Below are 25,129 nucleotides of genomic sequence, written 5' to 3' on the forward strand. Positions count from 1 at the left end.
CATGTGCAGGGTTGGGAAAACACCTGCCTGAAATCCTGGAGCACCACTGCCAGACAGGTGTCTCTGGCTGTTTTTGGACTACAACTCCCATCATCCCTAGCTAGCAGGACCAGTGGTAAGGGATGATGGGAATTGTAGTCCAAACAGCTGGAGACCCAAGTTTGGGAAACCTTGGCGTAGACAATATTGAGTGTTGGTTCAATGGTCTGACTCGGTATAAGGCAGCTTTCTGTGCTTCTGTGGTATATAAGTGAAGCTCCTGGATTGTGGCACCTTTGGTGATTTGTCCTAGGTCTAGTAGGGAGCTCACAGAAATGAATACATTACAGTGGCACTTGGCTCAGAAGCTGAGTTTTTTCACATGCGGCTCACTTTTACAAACAAAAGCAGCTTCTTTTTTCAGTTGGTTTATGTATTAAGGTTTTTCATTGTAGCAATAAATAATACAATGAAGGGGAATTATAATTAACTAAAGGAGGATTATGAGTAAAATTAAAATTCGCAGTTTCTTGAAAAGATGCTTAGGCCTCTGTAGAATTATGAAAGTCCTGTCTTGTTCCTTATCTGATTGAAAGAAGATGAGACGGGGAAATTGGCTTTTAACACTATCTCAGTTAACATATTGCTTGCAGCAAAGCACAAAATTATATTTGAAGGTAGGAGCGCTGCTGTTTATAATGTCCTCCGAGTCAAAGTTGCTTTACTGCACTGGTAGAAATGCCTGTGCTTAACCCTCTCTGTGCTGCTGCATCTGATTATTTCTTTCCACTGTCTGAATTGAGCTCCTGAATGAATGCGTTAGACACTTCCAATTCTGCATTTCAGTCCAAAGGTCAGTGGCTAAATATATACATCTATAAATATCCCTGCAGAAGTAAATAAGAAATTTGATCATATCTATATATCTATGGTATACAGTATTGCAATTCTGCAAAATATTGGTGGCAATGTTTAGCTCATGTGTAGAACAAAGCTAGTCCTATTCCCGAGCATGGAGGGTGGTATTCAGCTAAATTTTATGTGGAGTTGATCAATTGAAATGAATGAACATGACCAAGTTAGGCCCATTAATTTCAGCAGGTTGAGTAAAACCTAGTTGACAACCACCTGGAATGCCTGTGTGCACTCCATTTTAGAACATAGAACACCCCCCTCAAAGGCCTATGGTTCCCCCCCTCCCCCCCGGAACAAAGAGTTTCCCCTATTTCAGGGCAGAGGGAGAGGAAAGAAGCTTGGACATTCCATTTGCTCTGCTGAGAGACCAGCTGCTTTTGGTTTTTCTTCTCTCTGAACTGTTTCCTGAGTATGATTCCTTCGTCTTCCCTTCCCCTTTTCCTTTTGTGTTGCATCCTTTGGATCATAAACCTGAGGACTAGGAGACTTTTCAGCTGCAGAGATGGATTGAAATAAAGGTTGCTATGTTGCAGTGTAATGGGAAGTTCAAATTTCCTAAATTCTGAAGAGTGAACTCTGAGCAAAAGGGTTGTATGCCACTCTGTTCGCACCCCAGTCTTAATGACTAGAGGAAAATTAAGTAGAGCATTTCAGCGTGGGTGATGGTGGATCTGAGTGAAAAGGTGTGAGGAAGGCAAGTCTGAATTCATAATGAACTTTTCTATGAACTTAACCTGAGCTTCCACTCTTGCAATAAAGAACACTTTACAATATTACTTAAATCAGGTGTGGGGAAACTCCAGATGTTACTGAACTACAACTCCTGTCAGCCTCAGCAGGTGTGCCCAGGTACGATGGAAGTTGCAGTTTAGAATACCTGGAGAGCCAAAGTTTTACTTGATGTAAATGAAGCATGTTAGAAATGCTACTTCCTACATCTCTTGCTTGCAAGTTTCTGAGGACAACATCATTGCCTCCCGTTGTGGGCAGGTGTTGGTTTAAACCATAGTTTTCTGTAAAAATGCCATGGTTGCTTTCAGTTGGAGGCTATAATTTGGCAACAGATGATCCTGACTAAGAAGTACATTCAGGTAAAATGACGCGCGCACACACCTCTCCAAGTACATGAGAAATGCTTGAGCACTGTAAATTAAACTTCCCTAGCTAATAATAATAATAAGCAGATCAATTTCCCTGAGAGTTCTGCCACTGTTGTAGTGTTTTGAAAAAAGTGTGGAAAACATTTTTGTGGGGTTCATGCGCTGCTCAAAGAGAACACCTTTTGTATTAAATTATACAGAATATATAGAAGTGTTGTTTTTAATTAACATGTACGATTTTCAGTTGTAGGGAAACAAAGCTAGAAATTGAAGAGGTAGCTAGGCTGAGGACAGAAGCTCTGTTTTCTGAACACATATTCACACTGTTTGCCCTTCTCAGTGTTGAACCTTCCATTGGCCATGATCTGTGCGAGTCCATGTACATCGAATTATTGTGTCCATACAAGGACTTCATCCATGATTTCAGTAGAAGGATCAGCTTGGGACCCACATCCCTTGACACTAAAGTGAGAAGGAGAAGCCTAGAACTACAGTTTGGGACACTGTCCTTGCACCTTCCTAAATAAGAGTTGCCAACTTTGAGGAGGGGAGGAGCCTTAAGATTTTGTTTAGGATACGAGTCATGTAAATTTATGAGGTCACTGCAGAGCCATTGGGTTGAATCATTGTGTGAGTGGAACACCTCCCATGAGCACAATGGAACTTCTGCTTGCACCCCCTCCCAGATATCTGCCCCCCCCCAGCCCTCCAGAGCAGATTTTGGTGCAGTGCTGGGGGTTGCAGTGAGAGGAGGTCGTTACACTCACACACATGATCTAATTTGAGCCAACCTTTTAGCTGCTTCTATTCCACTTTCAGGGGTCACACAGTAATACGCCCAGAGATTTCTATTTTATCTCTAAAGGCAAATGATAAACAAGTGAGGAGTTTGTCTGTTGCCATCCTTGGGAATATCCAGTTGCTCTAGAGTGTGAATCATGGATTCTTAGCTAGATGCTTACCAAAGCTGGCATTAATTTGGCCCTGGAAGGGATGTTGCAAGGCCGGAGTCTGGGGAGGGCTTGGTCCTGATGTTGTTTCATTGGAACATAATCTCTGCATTCTGGAAATGGGTATTGCAAGGCACCAGGGATGAGCAGTTTGCCTAATCCACAGCGGGTGCTTGATAAACAATGTGGGACTCAAGAGTGGGAGGTGGAGTGGGCAGGAGGCAGCGAAGAGCAGAAGTCCATGTTGCATGGAGTGACAAATAACTATGTTTCCCAAGGAGTGGGGGACACTACAGAGTTATAAGGCAGATTTCACTGAGCTAGGGAGTGGACATAATGAAAGCTTTGACTTCTGTGGCAGCTTTTTCTCGGAGGGATTGCAGAGATGCTAAATGGGCTCTTATCAGAAAGGGGGCTTTTAACGGGGAATTTCTTAAAAGAATTTCTCCACTTGCATAGCCCTTAGTGGGCAAGCTGATATAAACTAGGAAAGAAGAGAGAGCTGGTTGTCTTATCTGATTAAAGGGGATAGATCATGTTGCTTAAATAAGTTATGGTAAAATAATTTCCCCCCCCTCCCTTATTCTGCTAGTATCCTGCAGAAATCCGGAAGTATGACTACGATCCAAATTTTGCAATAAGAGGTCTTCATTATGATGTGCATCGGGTAGGTATACATTATTCCACTGATATCATCATTCTGTGAGATGCATTCCCTAACGCTTGATCGAATGTTGTCAGATCTTGTATTCTTGGGGAAACTTGAGTTCTGCTTCCCTGTAGCTTGTGCGACGCTCCTTTTGGACTCAGCTGGAAGTAAGTGAAGTTTTGGCCAGAGTGGCTGTATCTTGCCCATCTATGTAGGTCCTGCTATGCTGCACTTCTAATAAAACTTTTGTTTAGAATCTTTAACTGGAGATGCTCATTCACTGAGAAATGTGCTCCGTTTCTGCTTGTGGGCTAGCCATCGTTAGAACAGAGTTCTGGACTAGATGGGCCTACAGCCAGATCCAACAGGATTCTTCTTAAGTTCTAATATATCTCTAAATCAGGCTTTCTCAAACTCGGCCCTCCAGATGTTTTTGGTCTACAACTCCCATGATTCCTAGTTAGCAAGACCAGTGGTCAGGGATGATGGGAATTGTAGTCTCAAAACAGCTGGAGGGCCAAGTTTGAGGAAGCCTGCTCTAAATCTTGTAGTAATCATGGACAACTGTATTTGCCTGTAACTTCATCAAAATACTGCTGTGAAGCCTTGATAGGTTTCAAGTAAAACCTTTCTCTTTTTTTAAAAGGCATTATTGATGAAGATTGATGCTTTTCATTATATTCAGTTGGGAACAGTGTACAGGTAAGTCTTAACCTGCATGGTTCACAGCAAAATGTTGCTGTGAAGTTGTTGTTTTTTCAGGGGACTCTAAACATTCAAAAGTCTAAACATTCAAATACAGCAAGCGGGACAGGCAGTGAAACGTTGCAGCAGGTGGTGCTTCTGTTTAGTCAGCCAGCCAATTGTGACAGCTTTCAGGATACTCCATCCTATTTCCCCCAATCCATTCAGAATTTCATGGCCAGAGAGCATACTGTACTCAGTCCTCATTGGGCTGTTTTGTGGACCAAACTCCCTTCACATTCTCTCCCCCCCCCCCCCCCGGCTCAAAAAAAGGAGGTTTTAAAATCATTATTTCTGCAAATATTTGGGGTCCCCACAATCTGGCTGAGATCTCCCACCTGTGCCTCATTAGCATTGTTTTGGCTACTTAAGAATTGTCTTGTGAAGAGTGAGTTCACTATTACTATATAGCAGCGATGTCCAACCAGTTGACCACAATCAACTGGTCGATCCCCGGGAGGTTTCGGTCGATCGCGGGCTCTTTTTCCTTTGCAGGAGAAAAAAAAGCATCCAGCCTTGCCCCGCTCTCCATTCGCGCATGATCGCAAGAATGGAAGGCGGAGTTTTTCCTGTGAGGCTGAGTGATCTTTTGGTGAGCGACATTTTCCTTTTCCCCTTAGAGAAAGGTCAACATTATTACCTGAAGCCCCAAAAAGATCAACAACTTTGACCTGAACCCCCCCAAAAGGGGAAGATCACTGCCAGTTTTTTATTCTGTGAGTAGACTGTGACTGGACCCAACAGTCAGGGGTACCTTTACCTTTTAGATCGCAGTCTCTTGGGAGTTGGACGTCCCTACTATATAGGATGAAATGAGCCCCTGTGTTGTGGTGTTCTCTGCTTGAAGAAATGGCTGAGAGAAATAGTCTGTTCTTTAGCTTCTGTGGTCTGGGGAGGGTTGGCCGACCACGTGCCGCTGACTAATGTCCTTGCTTTCAGCTGCCAAATGGTACTAGAAGACTGTGCAGGACTGCATGGTATTTAGGCTTCTGCTAATGACTCATCTACTCTAGCAAGGATTTTAATATAAGGAATCATTAAAACAGAATGCAGAGGAGTGTGTGTGTGTGTAATCACCCTTTGCTTTGCACCCTGCAGGTTGCAATATTCTTGGTAAAGTTCATTTTGTCCATTGTGATTCTAATTGAAACCCATCCTTTCTAACTGAACTCATCTGGAAAAAGCTGCACAGATAGTACCTGCTTTGCTTGAAACATGGCAGCCTTTGATTGTAACACACACTTCTGCTGTACTTTGAAAGTCATTGAGGCTGAGCTGCGTTAAAATTAGAAATGAATTGGCTATAATCCTTTTTTTAAATACCATCTTCTAATCTGTGCTTCATGTAATAAAGTTTAAAAGAGTGGGGGCAATGCCTTCTTTTAACTTTGCCCTTGGGGCCTTAAAGAATTAGTGTCTAATTAACTTTTAGGACAGAAATGAGAGCTTAAGATCCACAATGTGTCATTGCGGTAAAACTTGGCTTCCTTCGTTGACTTAACAAGACTGTCAGTCTGTCTCAGTTGGCAGTGCATGGTGTTCCTTGCAGAATCTGTGACATCAGATAAGGGAAGAAGTATTCATAATGGTTAAGGCTGACCCATTGCTTACGTGAGACTAGAGAAGATGTGGGTTTTCTGTGTAGAATATTGATACAGTGGTACCTTGGTTTAAGAACAGCTTAGTTTATGAACAACTTGGATTAAGAACGCTGCAAACCCAGAAGTAGGTGTTTTGGTTTGTGAACCTTGGAAGCAGAACATGTTTCGCTTCCTGTTGAGTGTGTTCCATTTGTAAATTGAGTCCCCCGCTGCTATGGGAAAGCATGTATTGGTTTAAGAATGCTTTGGTTTAAGAACAGACTTCCAGAACAGATTAAGTTTGTAAACCAAGGTACCACTGTACAGCCATATGAAACCTGGTTGGCTTTGGCACTAAAGCTATTCTTGCTGTTGCCAGAGGAATGAGTGTCGTCCCGGATGAGGAAGTCATTGCCATGTACGACGGGTCCCATGTCCCCTTGGAACAAATGAGCGACTTCTATGGAAAGGTAAAAGTACAAGCCACTACATCTCTTAACTAAAAATTCCATACGATGGCATAATAGACTCACGTGTTCTCATTACCATGACATATATAATGATGTCTCAGTAGATCATTTCTTGTTAGCTGAAAGTTCATAACTTAGGTCATCAAGTTATGGAAGCCGATGGAAAGAGTGACCAGCCTCTTTCAAACTGGCGTTTTCCTCTACTGAGATGGCTGCTGCTTTTTATTATTGTTCATGCAGAAATCAAGAGTGGAGAAACAATATTTTTAAAACCTGTTGCATCGCAAGGAAGTGCATGTAGTCAAATGCTCATTCTGAAATATGTTGCTTATCAAATTGGATGCTTTCGAAATACAGTCTTATGGTGCGAGCCACATCCACCTTAACATATAGATGGTTTGTGGGAATGCAAATGTAAAATAGAAACATAGAAGATTACTTGAAATGTAGCAGATTTAGGATGGCTTGGTTTTTTTGTTTTTGTTTAGGGCTCATCACTCACTATGTCATGGGTAGGTAACCTGTGATTAGGACGCCTCCCCCCCCCCCCCTTTAATTTTTTTCTGGCTACATCTTTAGAGGGTAGTTCAGTGGAGTATCACCAAGCTAATGAGGCAATAACTAAATGGTAGTGGAGATACATATTCTGACTGGCCCAGAAATTCCAAAAATTGCCATGCATTTCAACACTTCCAAAGTTTATTTTTGTGCTGAACTTTAATGCTTGCGGATATCTAGATTCCATGTATGTATAAGGATTTTGTTTGCTAATGTAGTGCTGGATGGTGAACAGGTTAGTTTGTGCCGTCTATAAACTGATGTGACAAAGGATGTTTTATTGTATCCTCACCAGTGTTCTGTCACTAAGCTGAAATTGTTTAAGAATTGTTTATTTTCTAGCACAGAACCTGTTTTCACAAGACACTTAAACGCACACATTGCATGTTGCAAAACCAATCTCTGATGTTCTCATGTGACTCATTCCTAGCTAAGAGGCAGTCTTGTCCTCTGTTTCCTGTAGACTTAATGCAAGTAGCAGAAACTAAAGCTTTACAAAACTGGTTTATGACATGTATGCTTGTTTGCAGAGTTCACAAGGTAACGCCATGAAGCAGTTCATGGATATCTTCTCCTTGCCTGAAATGACGCTCCTGTCTTGTGTGAATGAGTATTTTCTGAAAAACAATATAGACTATGAGCCAGTTCATCTCTACAAAGATGTAAAGGTATTGAGTTGTCCCATTTTAACATCCATCCGTGTGACTTTTTCATGCTGCCAGATGCATATGCCGATTTCCTTCTTTGCCAGCTACCACATCCCTTCAGTTCCGAAACAGCAAATTCATTATAATGAGGAGGGTACTGCACACTATGCTAAACTATACAGCCCACAAAACAATTTATAGTCTTCTATAAATGTTCTTCTGGCTATTGGATTTAATTGGTGATGAGGTCATACTCAGCGTAGACTCATTGAGAAAAGCAGGCTTATATGGGTCTAACTTTAGATATTGCTCAATATATATGAGAAGCTCTTTTTTAAAAAGTGTGGATTGAAGTGCAAAATTCAACTTCTTTTTCCTGTTGAAAACACTTGAAATCTTAAAAACTGAGGGGCGGTGGAAAAGCAGCGAGTAGGATTTCTAAGTATCAATGCCGGGGTCCCCCCAGCCTCTCCACATTCCATGCTTTGACTGTTCCCTGTGATTCTGGAGAGAGAGCCAGCTATATGCTGTTGTGAAATTACTTTGGGATATTTTACGAGAAGTGATTCATAAATGGAATTAAATAAATTGTGTAATTTATACAGTTTGTAAAACTTAATATTACATAATCCAGCTTCCCTTTATGCAAAATTTGGCTTGTCTTAGACAAAATTAGGAGTTCTACCTGATGACACCAGTGTCAAAGTACAGTGGTACTTCAGGTTACATACGCTTCAGGTTACATACGCACAAGTACAGTGGTACCTCGGGTTACATACGCTTCAGGTTACATACGCTTCAGGTTACAGACTCCACTAACCCAGAAATAGTACCTCGGGTTAAGAACTTTGCTTCAGGATGAGAACAGAAATCGTGCTCCAGTGGCGCGGCAGCAGCAGGAGGCCCCATTAGCTAAAGTGGTGCTTCAGGTTAAGAACAGTTTCAGGTTAAGAACGGACCTCAGGAATGAATTAAGTACGTAACCCGAGGCACCACTGTATGTAGCTTTACTATTTGAGGAAATTTTCAAGTGGGATCCTATATCAAGTGGGGGCTTTTGGGGGGGGGGCTACTGGATTGATTTTATTTTGATTATGTATTTTGTGGTTTTATATTTTGATTTTATTCTGTGAACCATCCTCAGATATAGGGGGGGGTATATAGGGTATAGGGCGGTATATAAATTCAATAAACAAATATTTCCTTAGTCCTTTTTTTTCCTGCTACCCTCATTCCTAGTGTCTGGATATCTTGCACTTCCTGACACCTGCTTTTGGTAGTCTAGCAGTCAGCCAAAATACTTATTAAAGACTGTGCTCTAAGTTGGGGGTGGAAGGCGTCCCACTCACTAATATTCCATTTTCAGTTGAATAAATTTAAATTTGGAGAAAGATCTCACTGTTCATTTACATTAATTTCCTTGACAGGACTCGATCAGAGATGTCCACATCAAAGGAATAATGTACAGTGCAATTGAAGCAGATATTGGTAAGTGTTAAGAGAGCTTTTATGAAGGAACAACTTGTTTTCCTCTTACTGTTAATGTTTTACAGTTCTTCGTTCTAACAGATGGTGTTCTTTGTGCTTTTGCAAACACTTGCGAATTGTTGAAGTAATGTAGGGCAGCGGTGGCAAAGCCATGGTCCCTTCCAGGTGTTGTTGGGATGCAATTTCCATCAGCTCTGGCCAATATATTGTGTGGTCAGGGAGGTCCAGCAACATCTGGAGGGCTACAGGTTCCACATCCATCACGTAGGGACATCTCCTCCCAAACACACATTGCTCATTCCTTTATTAGTCAGGGGTAATGGCAACTACCTTTATCTGGACATGAACTGCAACAGGTGTTGTGGGAACCATATCTTCAGTGAGGCAAGGTGGCTGTAGGTACAAGGATGTGGGCATTGTAATGGTGTGTGGCTTCTAAGAGCTGGTTTGGATGTTCCAGAAAGCCTCAAAGAAGTTATTTCAGTCACTTGTACAACATCTTTTCACACTTTTGCTGCAGGGCTTGCCTTTTAGTAATTTACACCTGCCTCACAAGGAAAAGTGCAAGTTTCTGAAGGACTTGTGCATATTTTCTCAAAGGTGTCCCAGCAAGAGATGTGAATCTCTGGCTGTGGTTGTCTTTTTTTATTTTTATTTTACAGATCCTGTAAGCCACCAGAGAACAGTGTTCTTGAGTGACAAGAAAATGGGGTTAAGGTACAGGTGTTGCCACTTTGGATATTTCACTGAGATTTTGAATTGGAAGTATAGAATAAGGATATGCAACTTCCCATTGCACCAGCTTTTTGCTACTTCTGTCGTTTTCTGCCTCTTCCCTCTCCAAATCTAAGAAGAGAAACAGGGTTCAGTAAAACTGGTTGTCTGGACTCCTTGAATTTTGTAGGGATTCTATGCCTACTGCTGTTCTAAGCAAGCTAGATTGTGCTGTTTCTCCAGAGCATTCTGGCCGTAAGACCTCTTGCACCCAGAGTCGTGAGTTGCACTTGATTTCTGCAAGACTCTGTATTTTCCTCATGATGTAGGCAGGAGCCGGAACAAATTGCCACCCCTCTAGATGCAAATGTGACAAACCAGGACAATTCATCAGGCTTGCACGGTAGCTAGATTTATTTAATGAGGAATATTCTTTTAGATGCTTTAGAGTTTTAAAGTCTTGGTGCATGAGATGTTCCTAAAAATGTTTAGACAATTGAGAAATGTTATGCGCCTTTTAAAGGCTTCAAAATGCCAGGGTGCTTGGGAGTCTGGATTTCCAGTCCAGCTATAAACCTTTGGTATCCAGGGATAACACATCTTCACAAATTTAGGAGCTTAGGGTTTGAGTGAGGGCTTTTTCTTGGAAGTAGTTTTTTTTAATGCCAGGTCAAATCCTTGGAACTTTCGGCAGGTCCCCAGAAACTCTTTTATGTCAACAACATTTTCCAGCAACCGTTGGCCCACAGCATATACACTATTGCCGGCCCTTCTGGGATTGTGGGAAGTGCATTCAAATTACAGGGCATGGATTCCACATGATTAGCTCAAGCTGCAGTTTCTCTTCTTAAGAACCTTTGCTTCTTCTTTTTAACAGAACAGGACCTTCACAGGAGTAGACATTCACAGGAGTAGAACAGAACAGGACATTCACAGGAGTAGAGACACAAATCATGTTGCAGTAAGAGCTGTTCGACAGTGGAATTTGCTGCCAAGGAGTGTGGTGGAGTCTCCTTCTTTGGAGGTCTTTAAGCAGAGGCTTGACAACCATATGTCAGGAGTGCTCTGATGGTGTTTCCTGCTTGGCAGGGGGTTGGACTCGATGGCCCTTGTGATCTCTTCCAACTCTATGATTCTATGATTCTGTGTGAAATGGGGGCACCTTCCAAAGAAAGGCTTCTATCCTTATGTCTGAGTTCATATGGGGCATGTGCGTATGGCCAAAGGTTCCACATCCCCGATTTACCCTGTGGACTCTTGTTGCTCTTTACATTGCAAATCTTTTTACGTTGCGTTTCTCAGACGGCTTGTACTCAACCGAAAAACAGTGTAACGGAGGGAACATGAGTAGGCTTAGAATTTACACAAGCTTTGATATATATACATAATATAATCTGGGGTTTTGTAACTTGTGTCTTTCTCCCCCTTTCTCTCTGTAGAGAAATACATTTGTTATGCTGAGCAAACGCGTGCAGTGCTTGCAAAGCTGGCAGATCATGGCAAGAAGATGTTCCTCATCACAAACAGCCCTAGCAGTTTCGTGTAGGTGGATTTCTTCATACGTACAAAACTAAAAGTGTTTATCTAAAACAATGGGTGTCGGTAGCTGCTTTTTTTAAAATTGTCAGTTAAAATTGGTTTGCTCTTTTCAGGGACAGAGGCATGAAGTACATCGTTGGGAAAGACTGGAGGGAGCTTTTCGATGTTGTCATTGTCCAGGCTGACAAGCCAAACTTTTTCAATGACAAGAGAAGGTGAGTGCCTTCCTGTAAAAGCATCCTCTGCTTTTACATTCACTTCTTTAACAAATCCCTCACCCCCATGTTCCTCAGTTATGATGATGATGATGATTAAAACCATTAACCTTTTAACCTCTTTCTCATGGTTTTCTAATACCTTTGCTGGCTCTTTCCCCTCAGTGGTGGGAGCCCTTTCTTTCCCCTTCCACTCCTGCAGCCACATAGCTGGCTCTTCAGTTCCTGCTGCCGGAGGCCAGATTTGTGGTTCTGAGGCAAAGCAGGTGGACATCACTGTAGAATTAGCCAAGAGAGCCTTTCTGGCTTGACAGGAATTCGGGTAGAAAATGGAAAGTACCAGAATTACCAACAATAGAGGAGTGGCAGACAAAGATGGTTGATTATGTGGAACTAGCAAAACTGACCTGAAGAATCCGAAATCAGGAGGAAGCAAAATTCCAAAAAGATTGGAGTAAATTTATGGAGTACAAAAATACAGTGGTACCTCGGGTCACATACGCTTCAGGTTACATACCCTTCAGGTTACAGACTCTGCTAACCCAGAAATAATACCTCGGGTTAAGAACTTTGCTTCAGGATAAGAACAGAAATCGCGCGGCAGCAGCAGCAGGAGACCCTATTAGCTAAAGAGGTGCTTCAGGTTAAGAACAGTTTCAGGTTAAGAACGGACCTCTGGGACGAATTAAGTACGTAACCAGAGATACCACTGTAATAACTGTAGAAATTTGAAGTCTCTGGCAGGACTGAAATAAATCTTACGATGTAGATAGGATTGGATACAATAAGAAACTGTGGAAAAGTAACTGACATAAGAAAACCTGTTGAAGGGAGAGAAGGAAGTCAATGCTCAGCAGAGTGTGGGGAAAGAATGTGGGTAAATGATTGGTGAACTTTACTGTATTTTGTTTGTTTGTATTAAATGAAACTCCAATAAAAAGCATTTTTTTAAAAAAAGGAATTCAGATAGAGTGGGAATATGAGTGTACATGCATGTGTGAAGCAAAGGCGGCAGAGGATGCAAAAGTGGTCCTGGGCACTTCTCTTTTTCCTCTCCCTCAGACCACCACTTCCGCCTCCTTTCCTCCCCCCCCCCTTTTTCTTTCTCACACTCAGCCAGTCCCTATGTCCACCCACCATGTTTTCCTGTCTTTCTCCTCCCTCGCCTTCCAACCCTGTGAGCTTCTCTCTAACCATCTCCTGCATGTTTCTACACAATATGCATTGCAAGGAGCAGTGGTTGATGACATTGGTCAAACCAAAAGGCCATGGAAGGGCCAAGGGGCAGGGGAAGCAAGTGAGAAGGCCCCGGGTGGGCCAAGGCACTGAGGCCCACCTGAAAGTGGATGGAGGTCCATGGCTGGTTACTATCCCACCATTTGAAAAAAGTTGCACTAGATATGCTACAACAGCAGCAAGAATACTCATCGCAAAGTACTGGAAGACACAGGATTTACCCACTCTGGAAGAATGGCAGATGAAGATGATAGACTATATGGGACTGGCTGAAATGACCGGCAGAATCCGAGACCAGGGAGAAGAGTCAGCGGAAGAAGATTGGAAGAAATTTAAGGACTATCTACAGAAACATTATAAAATTAATGAATGTTAGAATGATGTCGGATAGAAATGAAGTGGTTTCTGGCTGTAATGTTTTAAGAGAATATGGAGAAAAAAGATTTAGAAACAGGTTAAAATTTTTCGATAAGGATTTGCTGAATTTATAATTTGAATTGGAATACAAAAAAGGGAGGTGTGAGGAGGTCAGGGAAATAAGTTAATGGAAAATAAGTAATGGAAACTTTGTGTGTTTTTAATTATTCTTATTTTTCTTTTTTGTATTAATATTGCAAAATTTTAATAAATATCTTATAAAAAAAAGAAAAAGAAAAAAGTTGCACTAGAATGCGCATTAATCTCATGCTTTGGACTTCTGGTCTACTTTAAGAAGAAGAAGTAGTTAAAAACAAACAAACATAACGCTGCTGATGCCGGAGGCCAGGTGAACGTAATGGGTGGTTAATATCCAAAAAAGGTTGAGAGTTTATCTTAAAGACTCAGGTAATAAAAGCTGATGGCATCTGATTAAGAGCTGACCTCTTTACAAATTAGGCTGCTTTATAATTTAGTATGGTCACACTGTGTGACTTAAAGTTCTATGGTGAGCAGCCAGGTATTCAGTGGACTAGGTTTTCTGAAGTCCTTCACCAGGGCATCTGCTGGTTTTTACCAAAAGGGTTGGTCACCCAGTTCCCTCAGTGATGATCAATATTTAAAACTGGGACTTCCAGGATCATCCACATATAAGCTGTGGTGCCTCAACAGGATTTACTGAATGAAGACTATTCTTACACTTCTGAAGCTGTTTATTTTGGGGGGCAGGCAAGGATACTCTGCAGGAGAGTGTCATTTATTCTTCTTATATTCTGGTCCGTATCTGTTTCCATTGAGTGGTGACAGCAGTAGTACGATTGGGTCATTGATCTTTGTGTACCCCCTCTCTCATTTTTTAAACAGACCTTTCCGCAAGGTGAATGAGAGAGGTGTTTTGCTTTGGGACAAAATCCATCAACTGCAGAAAGGCCAGATTTACAAACAGGTATGTTTTTTGTTGGTTTAAATATTTATACTCCTCACCTTTTCACATCAAACTGGACCTTTCTGACAATCATGATGAACCTACACAAAATCCAGAGCAACCTTAGCAGCATTGAAAAGTGTGTGTGTGTGTGTGTGTGTGTGTGCGCGCGCGCTCATTGTCTGTATCGTCTGATCATCAGCCCTGTGGGGACTGACCCCACAAGGGAGTTCCCTAGTGGGCGGCCATTTTTCCCCTGTAGATTTTGGTAATTTCTTTAGAAAGAGGTGAGCAAGACAGTCTTTAGCATAGGCAGCGGTTGTGAGCATAAACCTCCTAGCTTGCCATGGGGCTGCTATGTGAGAGCAAAAATGCATTTTATTCTAGGGAAAGGACCAGAGCCTGGTGGGAAGATGCTTGCTTTGCATATAGAACATTCCGGGTTCCATCCCTGGCATCTTCCAAGGAAGGCTGAGAGAACTGCTTCCAGTCATTTTAAACAATACAGATTCAGACCATTGCTCCATCTAACTCAGTATCAGGCCACTTGTGTCTCTTTTTGATAATATTATCATCTGCTTTTCATGTGAAAAGCAAAGATTTTACTCTTCCTCGGAGAGGGCAAGCTGCCAGCATGACAGTCGCCAGGTTCTGTTTATGACTCATAATTTTGTCTTTTCCTCCCTTTTCTCGTAGGGCAACTTATATGAGTTTCTAAAGCTGACTGGCTGGAGAGGCTCCAAAGTCTTGTATTTTGGCGATCACATTTATAGCGATTTAGCAGTAAGTAACTTGCTCCCCTACTTGTTTGTTTGATAAAAGCTGCTCATGTCTACAGAAACGACCTGCGTACTGTGAAAATAATTTTGTAAAACAGGGTGACTTATGAAAACAATAGACCAATGTGCCAAGTTTCTGCCATAAAAGTGAGTAAAGCCCTGATGGGATTACTTGTTTCTGTTCGGGGAAACATAAGCCTCTTATTGCACCTTCCACGTAGTTCTGAGTTTTGTTTAATGGTTGGGCGCAAGGCTGCAGGGCACTTGGCTAAGTTTTTGGGCTGTATGTAAAGGCTAGATATGGATGGCTGTCATTTCCTGTGGGTCCAAACACAGATTGGGGCGAAGGACTGACTGATGTTCTGAAGGACCCAGTTGCAGGGATCCCAAAGGAAGATGTATAAAACTCCAGAGTGATCAGTTCTAGTGCTTTATCATAGAGATAGATCAAGAGACTTAGATACAGCAGTGCAATGCAGGATTCTTGCCGTTACACCTCTGGAAACATGCTGAAGTGGCAAGCATAATAGCTTTGTCTGCGAGGGGCTAATCGTCTATGGGTTACTTCATCAAAAAGCAAGCTACGTAAGCTGGCAGCAATAACCCAGTTATAACCACCCCTGGGATAGAAGTCCATTCCCCACTCCCATCCATCGCTCGGATAAGGGTGCAGCTGACAGGCAGCCAGCATGAGAAGCCTCTCCTTTCCCAACTAGCTAAACAAAAAAAAGCTAAGGCTTCCAAGCTTCAGTGCAAGCAGATAAGCACATATGAGTTCATTCTCACAGTAAATACCAATTAGTCCTGGGGTTATCATGACTACCAAGATGGCGTTTACAGGTCTTCTGGGACATTCATACCGTTTGGCTCTGCACAGTGGCCTAAAACAGGAATAATTGCAGTTCAAATGAGTTACTGTTATATTTAAGTGGAGAATTGTACTTCGCCTTTTGAGTACTTCAGATCTCTTACACTTTGCAGTGGACTCTTGTATGTGCTCTGTGTCTCTCTCTCTCTCTAACTTCAAAACTTAACAGGACAACATCTTTTCCATGTCTATAAATGTAAGCTGGCTAAAATATTACTTAATGTGTCTCAATAATGAGGCCGAGGAAGAGATAAGGACAGCTTTGCAGACTAATGCTCAGGCCAAAAATAGCAATAAATAAGATGATGAGTTAGGAATTACAAAGCAGTTTGTGCAATAGAAATTGGATTTAGGTTTGGGGATGTTCCCAGCTTTGAGAACTCCACGTTTTAGCAGCTGACCATGTGTGGTAGGCCTCTATAAGAACCTCAGCACCAGACTGTTTGATATTTTTATGTGTGTTCATTTTAACTCACTTATCCACTAGTAGTCAAGGTGATATACAGAGTGGTAGCTTTGCAGCTGCAATTGGTAAAGTCCTTGAGTGTGCCTGTTATTGACACATGGATGGAGGGCAGTGCCTGTTGCAAAGAGACCTCTCATGATTTGTGCTAAAACAGGGATTAATTGAAACACCTTGTGACTACTACATCACAGTCGTTGGGCTGACATCCAGCAGTTAAGTTATCCTTCCACCTGCCAATCACATGGAAGGTGCAGAAGGGGAAAGAAAAACCACTTTTCTTAGTAGCTGTAAGATATGAAATCTGCTCCAATGCCCAGAAGGGCCTGATGGCATAGGAAATCTCCCTGCCAGCCCCAGCAGTTCCCAGGAATGTGACCAATGACTTGTCTGGTGGGCCCATGCAATGTGTTTCATCAGGCTACAGCTAAACTACGCCTTGAAGCTTTTACATCCATTGATAGAAGAAGCGGAGCCCAGTGATCTGAGTACTTCTAATGATGGAAGAAGCTGCACAGAAGCTAGTAAGGGACTTGCTGTTGCAAGTACTGTTTTAGCACTGAGTTTTTAATTACTGAAGCCTCCCTTTTCCTGTTTAGGAAGGATGCTCATCACATCAGGGCTAACCCAAAATTGACTCTGTATACAGAGGGTTGGGAGAATTAAATGTATTTCAGAATAACTTTAAAATAAAGCAAGCTCTATTTTTTGTTAGAGATTCTTTTGTAATAGTGAAGTGTAAAAATGCCAGTCTTTTGCTGGGTTTATTTTTTAAGACAGGCTTATTCTCCTGCAGTGACAGTGAAAGAGTCTGTACGGTCCCTTGGATATCATCTGTGTAAAAATGCAATGACTGAGTGCTGCTCATTTCACTTTTATCCTGCCATGCAGCACTAGCAGATTCCAGGGTGTGTTGTGCATAATAGGATAAAACATCAACATTAGAGCTGAGAATAACCCTGGAGAACCACTTCCAGTCATTGTTGGCAATACTGAGCTAGATCCTTTGCATACTTGCTCTTTGGGGATTACTTCCAAGTTTGCAGAGGACTGCAGCCGGTCTTTTTTCTTCTTTTGGGCCCAGGCTCCTTACTACAACAGGAGGAGAAGTTTTCCTATCCTGTTTAAGCAGCTTAATGCAGGTTCTGTTAATATTTTACCATTTCCACATGTTACAATACTTCCCCCCCTAATTGGTTTGCCTCCCTGTTCTCCTGACACAAATGTTCTTCCTGGTCAGCTGTGTGTTGTTTACCCCATGGGCTCTCCAGCCTGGCTACCTGGTATCAGATGGATTCCCTCTTAGTTTGTTCCTCTTAATTATTTGTACAGTGGCCCAGCTGATCCACTTAGCTTGTAATTGCTGCTTATGTATAAGCAAGAATTATCTTACAAATGGCCTTTAGGGTGAAAGAGTAGAAAGTACACATTGAATCGTTTTAACACTAACACTTTTGTGTCTTGTAATCCTGGCTGGCAAAATAGGATTTGACCTTAAAGCACGGCTGGCGAACAGGTGCAATTATTCCGGAGTTACGGACGGAGATTAAGATCATGAACACAGAGCAATACATTCAGACCATGACCTGGCTTCAGACTCTCACTGGATTACTGGAACACATGCAGGTTTGTTGTGCTCATTCTAGCTGCCTCCAGCCCTTTCTACAAATTCCTCTAGGGTTTCCGGTGTTGCCAGTGTAATTTAAAAATGGGCAGAAATATGTGTCATCAGAACTTAAATAAAATTTCTGATGAAAAGCTGTTTTTGTGTTTTAAGTCTGTTTCTCCTGCTGTCTCTTATAGACTCACGGACGTCTTCATACAAATATTCTTGCACTCAAAGCAATTGTATTCTTCCCCTACAACCCTGTAAAAATTCTGTGGCTTTGTTAAAAGCATTAAGTAATGGGTTTCATCAATTGGTGTCACACAGCTGACAGCAAGGCTTTCAACAGTCGGATGAGGGAAACAATTTTTGGCAATTTCCTCCCACTCCCAGGGTTGGGAGACCTTGCAGAGCTGGTTTAGGGGAGGCATGGGGTGCTGTCAGGTTAGTGGGTGGTGGTTGAAAACAGCTTTCCTCCCTGTTCCACTGGCAGATACAATCCCCTGCTCCTTCACAGTACATTAGCTTTGTGCTGACAAGTTAAAAAGCCACAGCTCTTATCTTGTTCATGTTTCTCCCTCTGTGTCAAATTTCTTAATGGTGTGCAGACATGATTACACTACAATATACTCATGTCCTTTTCCTGTTAATGAGTCTGTGTTAAGAACATACAAGGTTGCCTGTTATCATTTCAGGTTCACAGGGATCCAGACTCTCAGCTGATTTTACACGAGTGGAAAAAGGAAAGAAAGGAAATGAGGTAAGCATTAACAATGGTAATGTGTTTCAAGACTTGAAAATGCAAATCCAGATACAAGCTTTTAGCAATGTACGACAGTGCCCAGTTTGCTGTGTTTTCCCATTACCTTTCTTAATAGTAGTAGATACAGCAGAGTATTCAACACCATTGGATACCAAATCTGGCTGTTGGGGAAACAGGGTTTCCATTTGTGTACTGTCTTGCAAAATATAATCAGGAGCCTCATTTTGTGATCAAGGTAATGAAGCAATAGGTAACATGGGGAGATGGGACTCATGGATGGCTTTAATCCTCTAATTACCGTATTTTTCGCCCTATAGGACGCACTTTCCCCCCTCCAAAAATGAAGGGGAAATGTGTGTGCGTCCTATGGGGCAAATGCAGGCTTCAGGAAGCTATCCCCCCAGCCCGGCAAGCTCCAGGAGTGCTCTTGGACCCGTTCTGGGGGCTGGAGTCGGGGGAAGCTCGGGCTTCCCCTGCCCCCACCCCGCAAGCTCCGAGAGTGATGGCGAAGCTGCGCACAACTTTGCCATCGCTCTCGGACTCTCCAGGCTTCGCGCAGCTCTCCGCAAGCGGTGGGAGCCCGGCACTGGGCTCCCACAGTTTGTGGAGAGTTGCCTGCATGCCGAAGCCTGGGCGCGTTGAGCTCAGCGCGCCCAGGCTTCAAGCTTCACGCAGCTGTCCGCAAGCCGTGGGAGCCCGGCGCTGGGCTCCCACGGTTTGCGGAGAGCTGCCTGTTCTGGGGGCTGGGGTCCGGGGAAGCTCGGACTTCCCCCCCCCCCCAGCCCCGCGCCTGGGGAAAAATAATTCCCCCCCCCTTTATTTCCCCCCCAAAAAACTAGATGCACCTTATGGGCCGGTGCGTCCTATGGGGCGAAAAATACGGTAGCTGAATATGTCTAAATACAACCCTGCAGGATGTGGTTGGTAGCCATTTTGAACCAGTGGGCACATACTGAATTTTGAGAGTGCTATAGGTACCAGTCACAAAATGGCTGCCATGGGGTGTGACATAACACAAAACTAGAAAATGCACCTATTACTGCTTCTCTCCTCCCCACAACAATCACATGCTTGCTCTGGGAAGTCACAGGTGCCCTGATGCAATACTGTAGCACACACTTTGAGTTCTTTGTTGTCTTTTCACAAAACATTTCCACCAAATACTTCCCTTTTCTCCTCCAACCACCTGAGGTGAAAAACTGATCTAAACTTTTGCCTCAGATGTTCTTTATAGGAAAGGATTATTTGTCATCTTAGGCCATCAGAACTTTAAGCATAATGGAAATAATTATTTCTCAGAACACGGACCTTGAAACCTAAGACCTTTAAAAAATATTTTTAAAAATCTGGCAGTACTTAAAACTGGCACCAACTTAAACCCCAGCATTGACTGACACTGTCAACAGGGATAAGCAGGAGGAATGACCAAATTAATATGGGTTACAAGAGAAGTATGTGGGTCAGAGGTACAATATCAGGACACTGCATTTGTCTTCGAGGTCTTGCTGTGAATCAATGAACTTAAGCTGTTGATGTTTATTCTTATCCCTGTGACTGTGATTCCAGGGGCCAAACTATATATGACATTTAGCCATTTGTTCCCTGATCTTCCCACCTCCTATTTTACTTTCCTTTTCATTACGATGGGTGCTTTTAGATACTTGCACCAAATTATCTCCCTATTGGTTTCAGATAGTTTTACTAGCTATGCCTTGGTTGGTTTAGTTTAGTTTTTTTTTTAGCTGTTTGCATTATTTATAGTTGGCTTAATAGTTTGAATGTTCTTTTATTATTGGAAATGGGTTTGCAAACCATCTTGAGAGCTGTACTGAATGGGCAGTACAGTGGTACCTCGGGTTACAAACTTAATTCGTTCTGGAGGTCCCTTCTTAACCCGAAACAGTTCTTAACCAGAGGCGTGCTTTCACTTATGGGGCCTCCCACTGCTGCCGCCATGCAATTTCCATTTTCATCCTGGGGCAAAGTTCTGAGGTACTACTTCCGGGTTAGCGGAGTTTGTAACCTGAAGCATTTGTAACCCGAGGTACCACTGTACATAAGTTAAACTAACAAATAAATGCAATCTTTGTCAGGAGCACATTCTAAAGACATTGCAAAAAGCAGAGGGGAAAGAATTGACGAAGTTTCCTCCCCTGGATGTTCTGTCTTAGAAGTCAGCTCAGTTGGTTAGAGCCTGGTGCTGATAATGCCAAGGTTGCAGGTTCGACCCCCATATGGGGCAGGTGCATATTCCTCCTGCATTGCAGGGGTTGGACTAGATGACCCCCAGGATCCCTTCCAACTCTGTGATTCTTTGATATCTGTGAAGCAAGATGAAACTGATGCTTTCTGAAGGTGACTTTCAGTTAACAAAATAGCAAGGTACCAGGCACAGGTCAAATCTGTGTCCAGGGCAGCTGTTTACCAGCTCCATCTGGTACGTAGGCTGAGACCCTATCTGCCTGCGGACTTTCTCGCCAGAGTGGTGCATGCTCTGGTTATCTCCCGCTTGGACTACTGCAATGCACTCTACGTGGGGCTACCTTTGAAGGTGACTCGGAAACTACAACTAATCCAGAATGCGGCAGCTAGACTGGTGACTGAGAGCGGCCGTGGACACCACATAACACCGGTCTTGAAAGACCTACATTGGCTCCCAGTACGTTTCCGAGCACAATTCAAAGTGTTGGTGCTGACCTTTAAAGCCCTAAGCGGCCTCGGTCCAGTATACCTGAAGGAGCGTCTCCACCCCCATCATTCTGCCCGGACGCTGAGGTCCAGCGCCGAGGGCCTTCTGGCGGTTCCCTCATTGCGAGAAGCAAAGCTACAGGGAACCAGGCAGAGGGCCTTCTCGGTAGTGGCGCCCGCCCTGTGGAATGCCCTTCCAGCAGATGTCAAAGCGATAAACAACTACCTGACATTCAGAAGACATCTTAAGGCAGCCTTGTTCAGGGAAGTTTTTAACGTGTGATATTTTACTGTATTTTTGGTTTTTATGGAAGCCGCCCAGAGTGGCTGGGGAGGCCCAGCCAGATGGGCGGGGTATAAATAATAAATTATTATTATTATTATTATTTTATTATTGTTGTTATTATTGTTTAAATAAATAAATAAACAAACTGGTTTTAACTGGGGAAAGAAAGAATCTTTGTTAAGCACTTTGGAAAGCTTGGTTTCCCTTAAGGGGTTGACAATTCTAAGAATGCGTATCTTTCTTACCCCTCCCAGAGAAACAACCAGGAACTTCTTCAATTCTCAGTTTGGAAGCTTATTCAGAACTGACCAGAACCCAACCTATTTTTTAAGACGCTTGTCTCGCTTTGCTGATATTTACATGGCATCCTTGAGTTGCCTTTTGAACTATGACCACGACTACACATTTTATCCAAGGAGGACTCCTTTGCAGCATGAACTCCCGACATGGTCAGACCAACTGTGCACTGGTACATTCAGAATACCATTTCTGCAAGAGATGATTCAAATCAAATAAGTTGTCTTTTCTCTCCCTTGGTTTTTATAATGACAAACCTTTACCACCTTCCTCCCCTCTTCCACTGTCTCAGTAGAGCAAAGTGTATTTATCGTAACATGAATGTATCTTTAAAAGCAATTATCTCTTCTATAATAGCTGTAGTAACTATTAGGGTATATGATTATAGAGCAAATATTTCTATTTAGGTCTCTTTTCTTGACTTTAGTGAGAGCTGATAGGTCGTGTTGCACTAATAGAAAATAGATCCCGTCCCCCAGCTGAATATTTGCTGAAAAAGAATTATTTGCACATAAAACAACAATTTAAGATATTTCTAGTTGTATGACATGCAGCCTGATATATTACTCTGGTGTACTTTTACTAGATGAGCATCACTTTGGATTCTGGATGTGTTTTGAATCTGGTTTTATCTTAAATTGTAGCTAGTTTTCTTCTAGTTGGAGAAAGAAATATAAAATTTCAATAGGTTTTGAAGCTATAAGGGGGTAAGAAATCTTGTGTTCTCCCTACCGCTGCTTCCAAGCAGGGGAAAAATTTAAACGCGTGCCATACTTACAAACCTAAATTTAATTTACAACTTTCAGAATGTGTTTGCAGAGATCATCTGCATGCAGAATTAGGTGTCTCTATGCAGATGTGCATCTAAATGCTCATCTGAGTCCTACTGGACTTGGCTGGGTTGATTCAGATGGAGGACAAACCCTCTCTACCTGGAGCCAGTAGTTGCTATGTAACCAGTTGTGTGCAAGCTAGATTGGAGTCCAAATGTACAACTTCCAAATTGCTATCGTTGGAATGCAGCTCCCATCATCCTTGACCATTGGCCATGCTGGCAGCTTAAAACAGCCTTCCCCAACCTGGTGCCATCCAGACATTGTTTAACTCCCAACTCCCATTAGCAGAGCTGGTAGTCAAGGATGATAGGAGTTTGAGGTCCATCACCATCTGGATTCTAGAGCTCCAGGTTGTGGAAGGGTGCCTTGAAACAATTTCCCTTTTTTATTTTTAGAAGTCATGTATTTTGTTTGCTGAAGTTCTTCAAAATATAGAAAGAATTGTTCTCTTTATTTTTAGGAAATAATTTGGTCCCCCCAATGCTGGTCAGGTAAAGTGTGTATGTTACTAGTTTGTATACATTTTATATGTACGTGAGAGGCTTTTAATTGCATTGTTCTAATTCTCTGTGTTGCTTAAGAACTGCCTGCTTGCATGACTCAATATGGTCCGGGATTTCAGTTCATTGAAATAGACTTCTAAGCAATGCCGAGCTGAAGTTTTTAATTTCCCTCTTTGCCTTGAAAGCTATGGCTTTGGGGTGGGGTGTGGATCTCTTCTCCTCCCTTTATTGCTTTGGCACCATTTCCCCCCGTTTTCAGTTGCATTGACATGATCCCTGAATGGCCGGATCATGTGAATGCAGGGCAATGCGAATTTAACCAATTGGATTGGATGATGTGCTGGTATCTTGAAGGGCAAATGAAGCCCATTTTGTGTGAGAGCTATGTTCACATGGACGATCCTATAGACGTGTTCAGATATCAAGCTTTGTTTTTGGTGTCTCTTCGCAGTGATCCCCTAAAGCTCCAAGGAGCTCCCTTTCTAGCATTAAGTATTTCCTCTACTTTTTATAATTGTTTTTGCATCAACACAGACTTGCTTAGTTTTCTGAGGAGTGGAGAGGCTGTGGCTTAGTGGTGGAGCATCTACTTTGCATGCAGGCATACAACCCCCAGGTTCAAACCCTGCCAATCCCAGTTAGGGGTTCAAGAAAGGTCCTACCTGGGACAATGGAGAGCCACTGCTAGCCACTGTCAACACCACTGATCAGACTTGGTATGAGGCAGTTTCCTGTGTTCTTATGATGTGCTGGCCATATTGCCTAATTGCCATCTTATGCAGAGGGGCTTGAGCTTGTCTTTTGCTGACGCTGGCGGGGATGTTTTTCTGCCTATAAATGTTATACTTGGTATGCATAACTGCCACTGACCACCTTAATGCTCTGTGCTAGAGTGGATGAAACTCTGCTGAGTCATTGGTAAAGCTTTATCAGAACAGTCACCTCTGTTTTATTGCTTTTAAAAAAGAGGGAAAAGCCCTTTAAACGGAAAATCCAAGGGATTGGACTTGATTGTTAAAGCATAACCAAGACTTGGTGTTACTTGATATGCATCTAATATTCTAGGCTTCCAAAGCCCCTTTAAAAGACTGTATTTGTATAAGATGTTAAAGAATGGAATTAGTTTGTATTCTAGAAAATTATGGCATAAAGTGTTTTAAGGGTTTATGAGAACACTATCCAGTGTTGTGCACTCCTTCTCCACACAGAATTTTTGTACAAAATCGCTTTGTAGAAAACTACTTCTATTGCAGATTACTTTTATTTCTTTGTATACAAAGTATATTAACTGGTGCTGATTTGCTGCTACATAATGTCGTATATTGTAAAATGATCTTGCATGTGAAGTGATTGGGGCCTAACCAGCTGCAAACTAACATTTGCTCATTTATGTTACTGATGTTATTTAAAAGCACTGTAATCACTTATTGTAGCACCCACAACTTCTGATATTGTAGCCATGTGGAATTTTGTCAGTATCTGAATACCAAAAAGGAGGTCAGTAGTTTACTTCTTGACAAACTGACTTCCCCAAAAATAGAAATTGCCAGATAATTGTTCTTTTTTGTATCCCAAAATGTCTCTGGTACAACATCATGCAATAAATGTCTTGTCACATTCATTAAGATTATAAATTAGTCTGGAAGTCGTAATTGTTGGTTTTAAAAATCTATCTGAAATAGAAAAGCCTCCAGCAGCATGAAACTGTCTTTGAAGAGAGATGGTGGCAATTACACACGACCCTCTGAATTTTAGACTAGAAGTCTACAAGATGTGATAATTACATCCACAGGGAACCTGCTTAAGATCCTTACTCACCCTGTTCAGTACAGGTGTCTCCCCACTTATATGGAGGTTCTGTTCCCGGGTACCACATGTATACATGAAATCACATATAGTGAGGAGCACCATCTA

At 42.4% G+C, this 25,129-nt stretch overlaps 1 protein-coding gene across 3 annotated transcripts in view; it reads left to right on the top strand.

Annotated features, from left to right (window-relative positions):
* NT5DC3 (5'-nucleotidase domain containing 3) overlaps positions 1-24,849 on the top strand; it is a 47,812-nt gene extending 22,963 nt beyond the window's left edge. For 2 of the 3 annotated variants that reach the window (XM_028747758.2, XM_028747756.2), the window contains exons 3-14: positions 3,537-3,611; positions 4,240-4,295; positions 6,297-6,387; positions 7,476-7,613; positions 9,020-9,080; positions 11,234-11,336; positions 11,447-11,548; positions 14,066-14,147; positions 14,823-14,909; positions 17,722-17,862; positions 18,538-18,602; positions 21,834-24,849. In XM_028747758.2, coding sequence (XP_028603591.2) covers positions 3,537-3,611; positions 4,240-4,295; positions 6,297-6,387; positions 7,476-7,613; positions 9,020-9,080; positions 11,234-11,336; positions 11,447-11,548; positions 14,066-14,147; positions 14,823-14,909; positions 17,722-17,862; positions 18,538-18,602; positions 21,834-22,095 — 1,263 coding nt within the window. In that variant the 3' untranslated portion in view covers positions 22,096-24,849. The remainder of the gene's footprint in view (positions 1-3,536; positions 3,612-4,239; positions 4,296-6,296; positions 6,388-7,475; positions 7,614-9,019; positions 9,081-11,233; positions 11,337-11,446; positions 11,549-14,065; positions 14,148-14,822; positions 14,910-17,721; positions 17,863-18,537; positions 18,603-21,833) is intronic. The other variant, XM_028747757.2, reaches the window with a different exon arrangement.
* Positions 24,850-25,129: the final 280 nt, after the last annotated feature.

This window comes from Podarcis muralis, chromosome 10, assembly GCF_964188315.1.
Source record: "Podarcis muralis chromosome 10, rPodMur119.hap1.1, whole genome shotgun sequence".
Classification (NCBI taxonomy): domain Eukaryota; kingdom Metazoa; phylum Chordata; class Lepidosauria; order Squamata; family Lacertidae; genus Podarcis; species Podarcis muralis.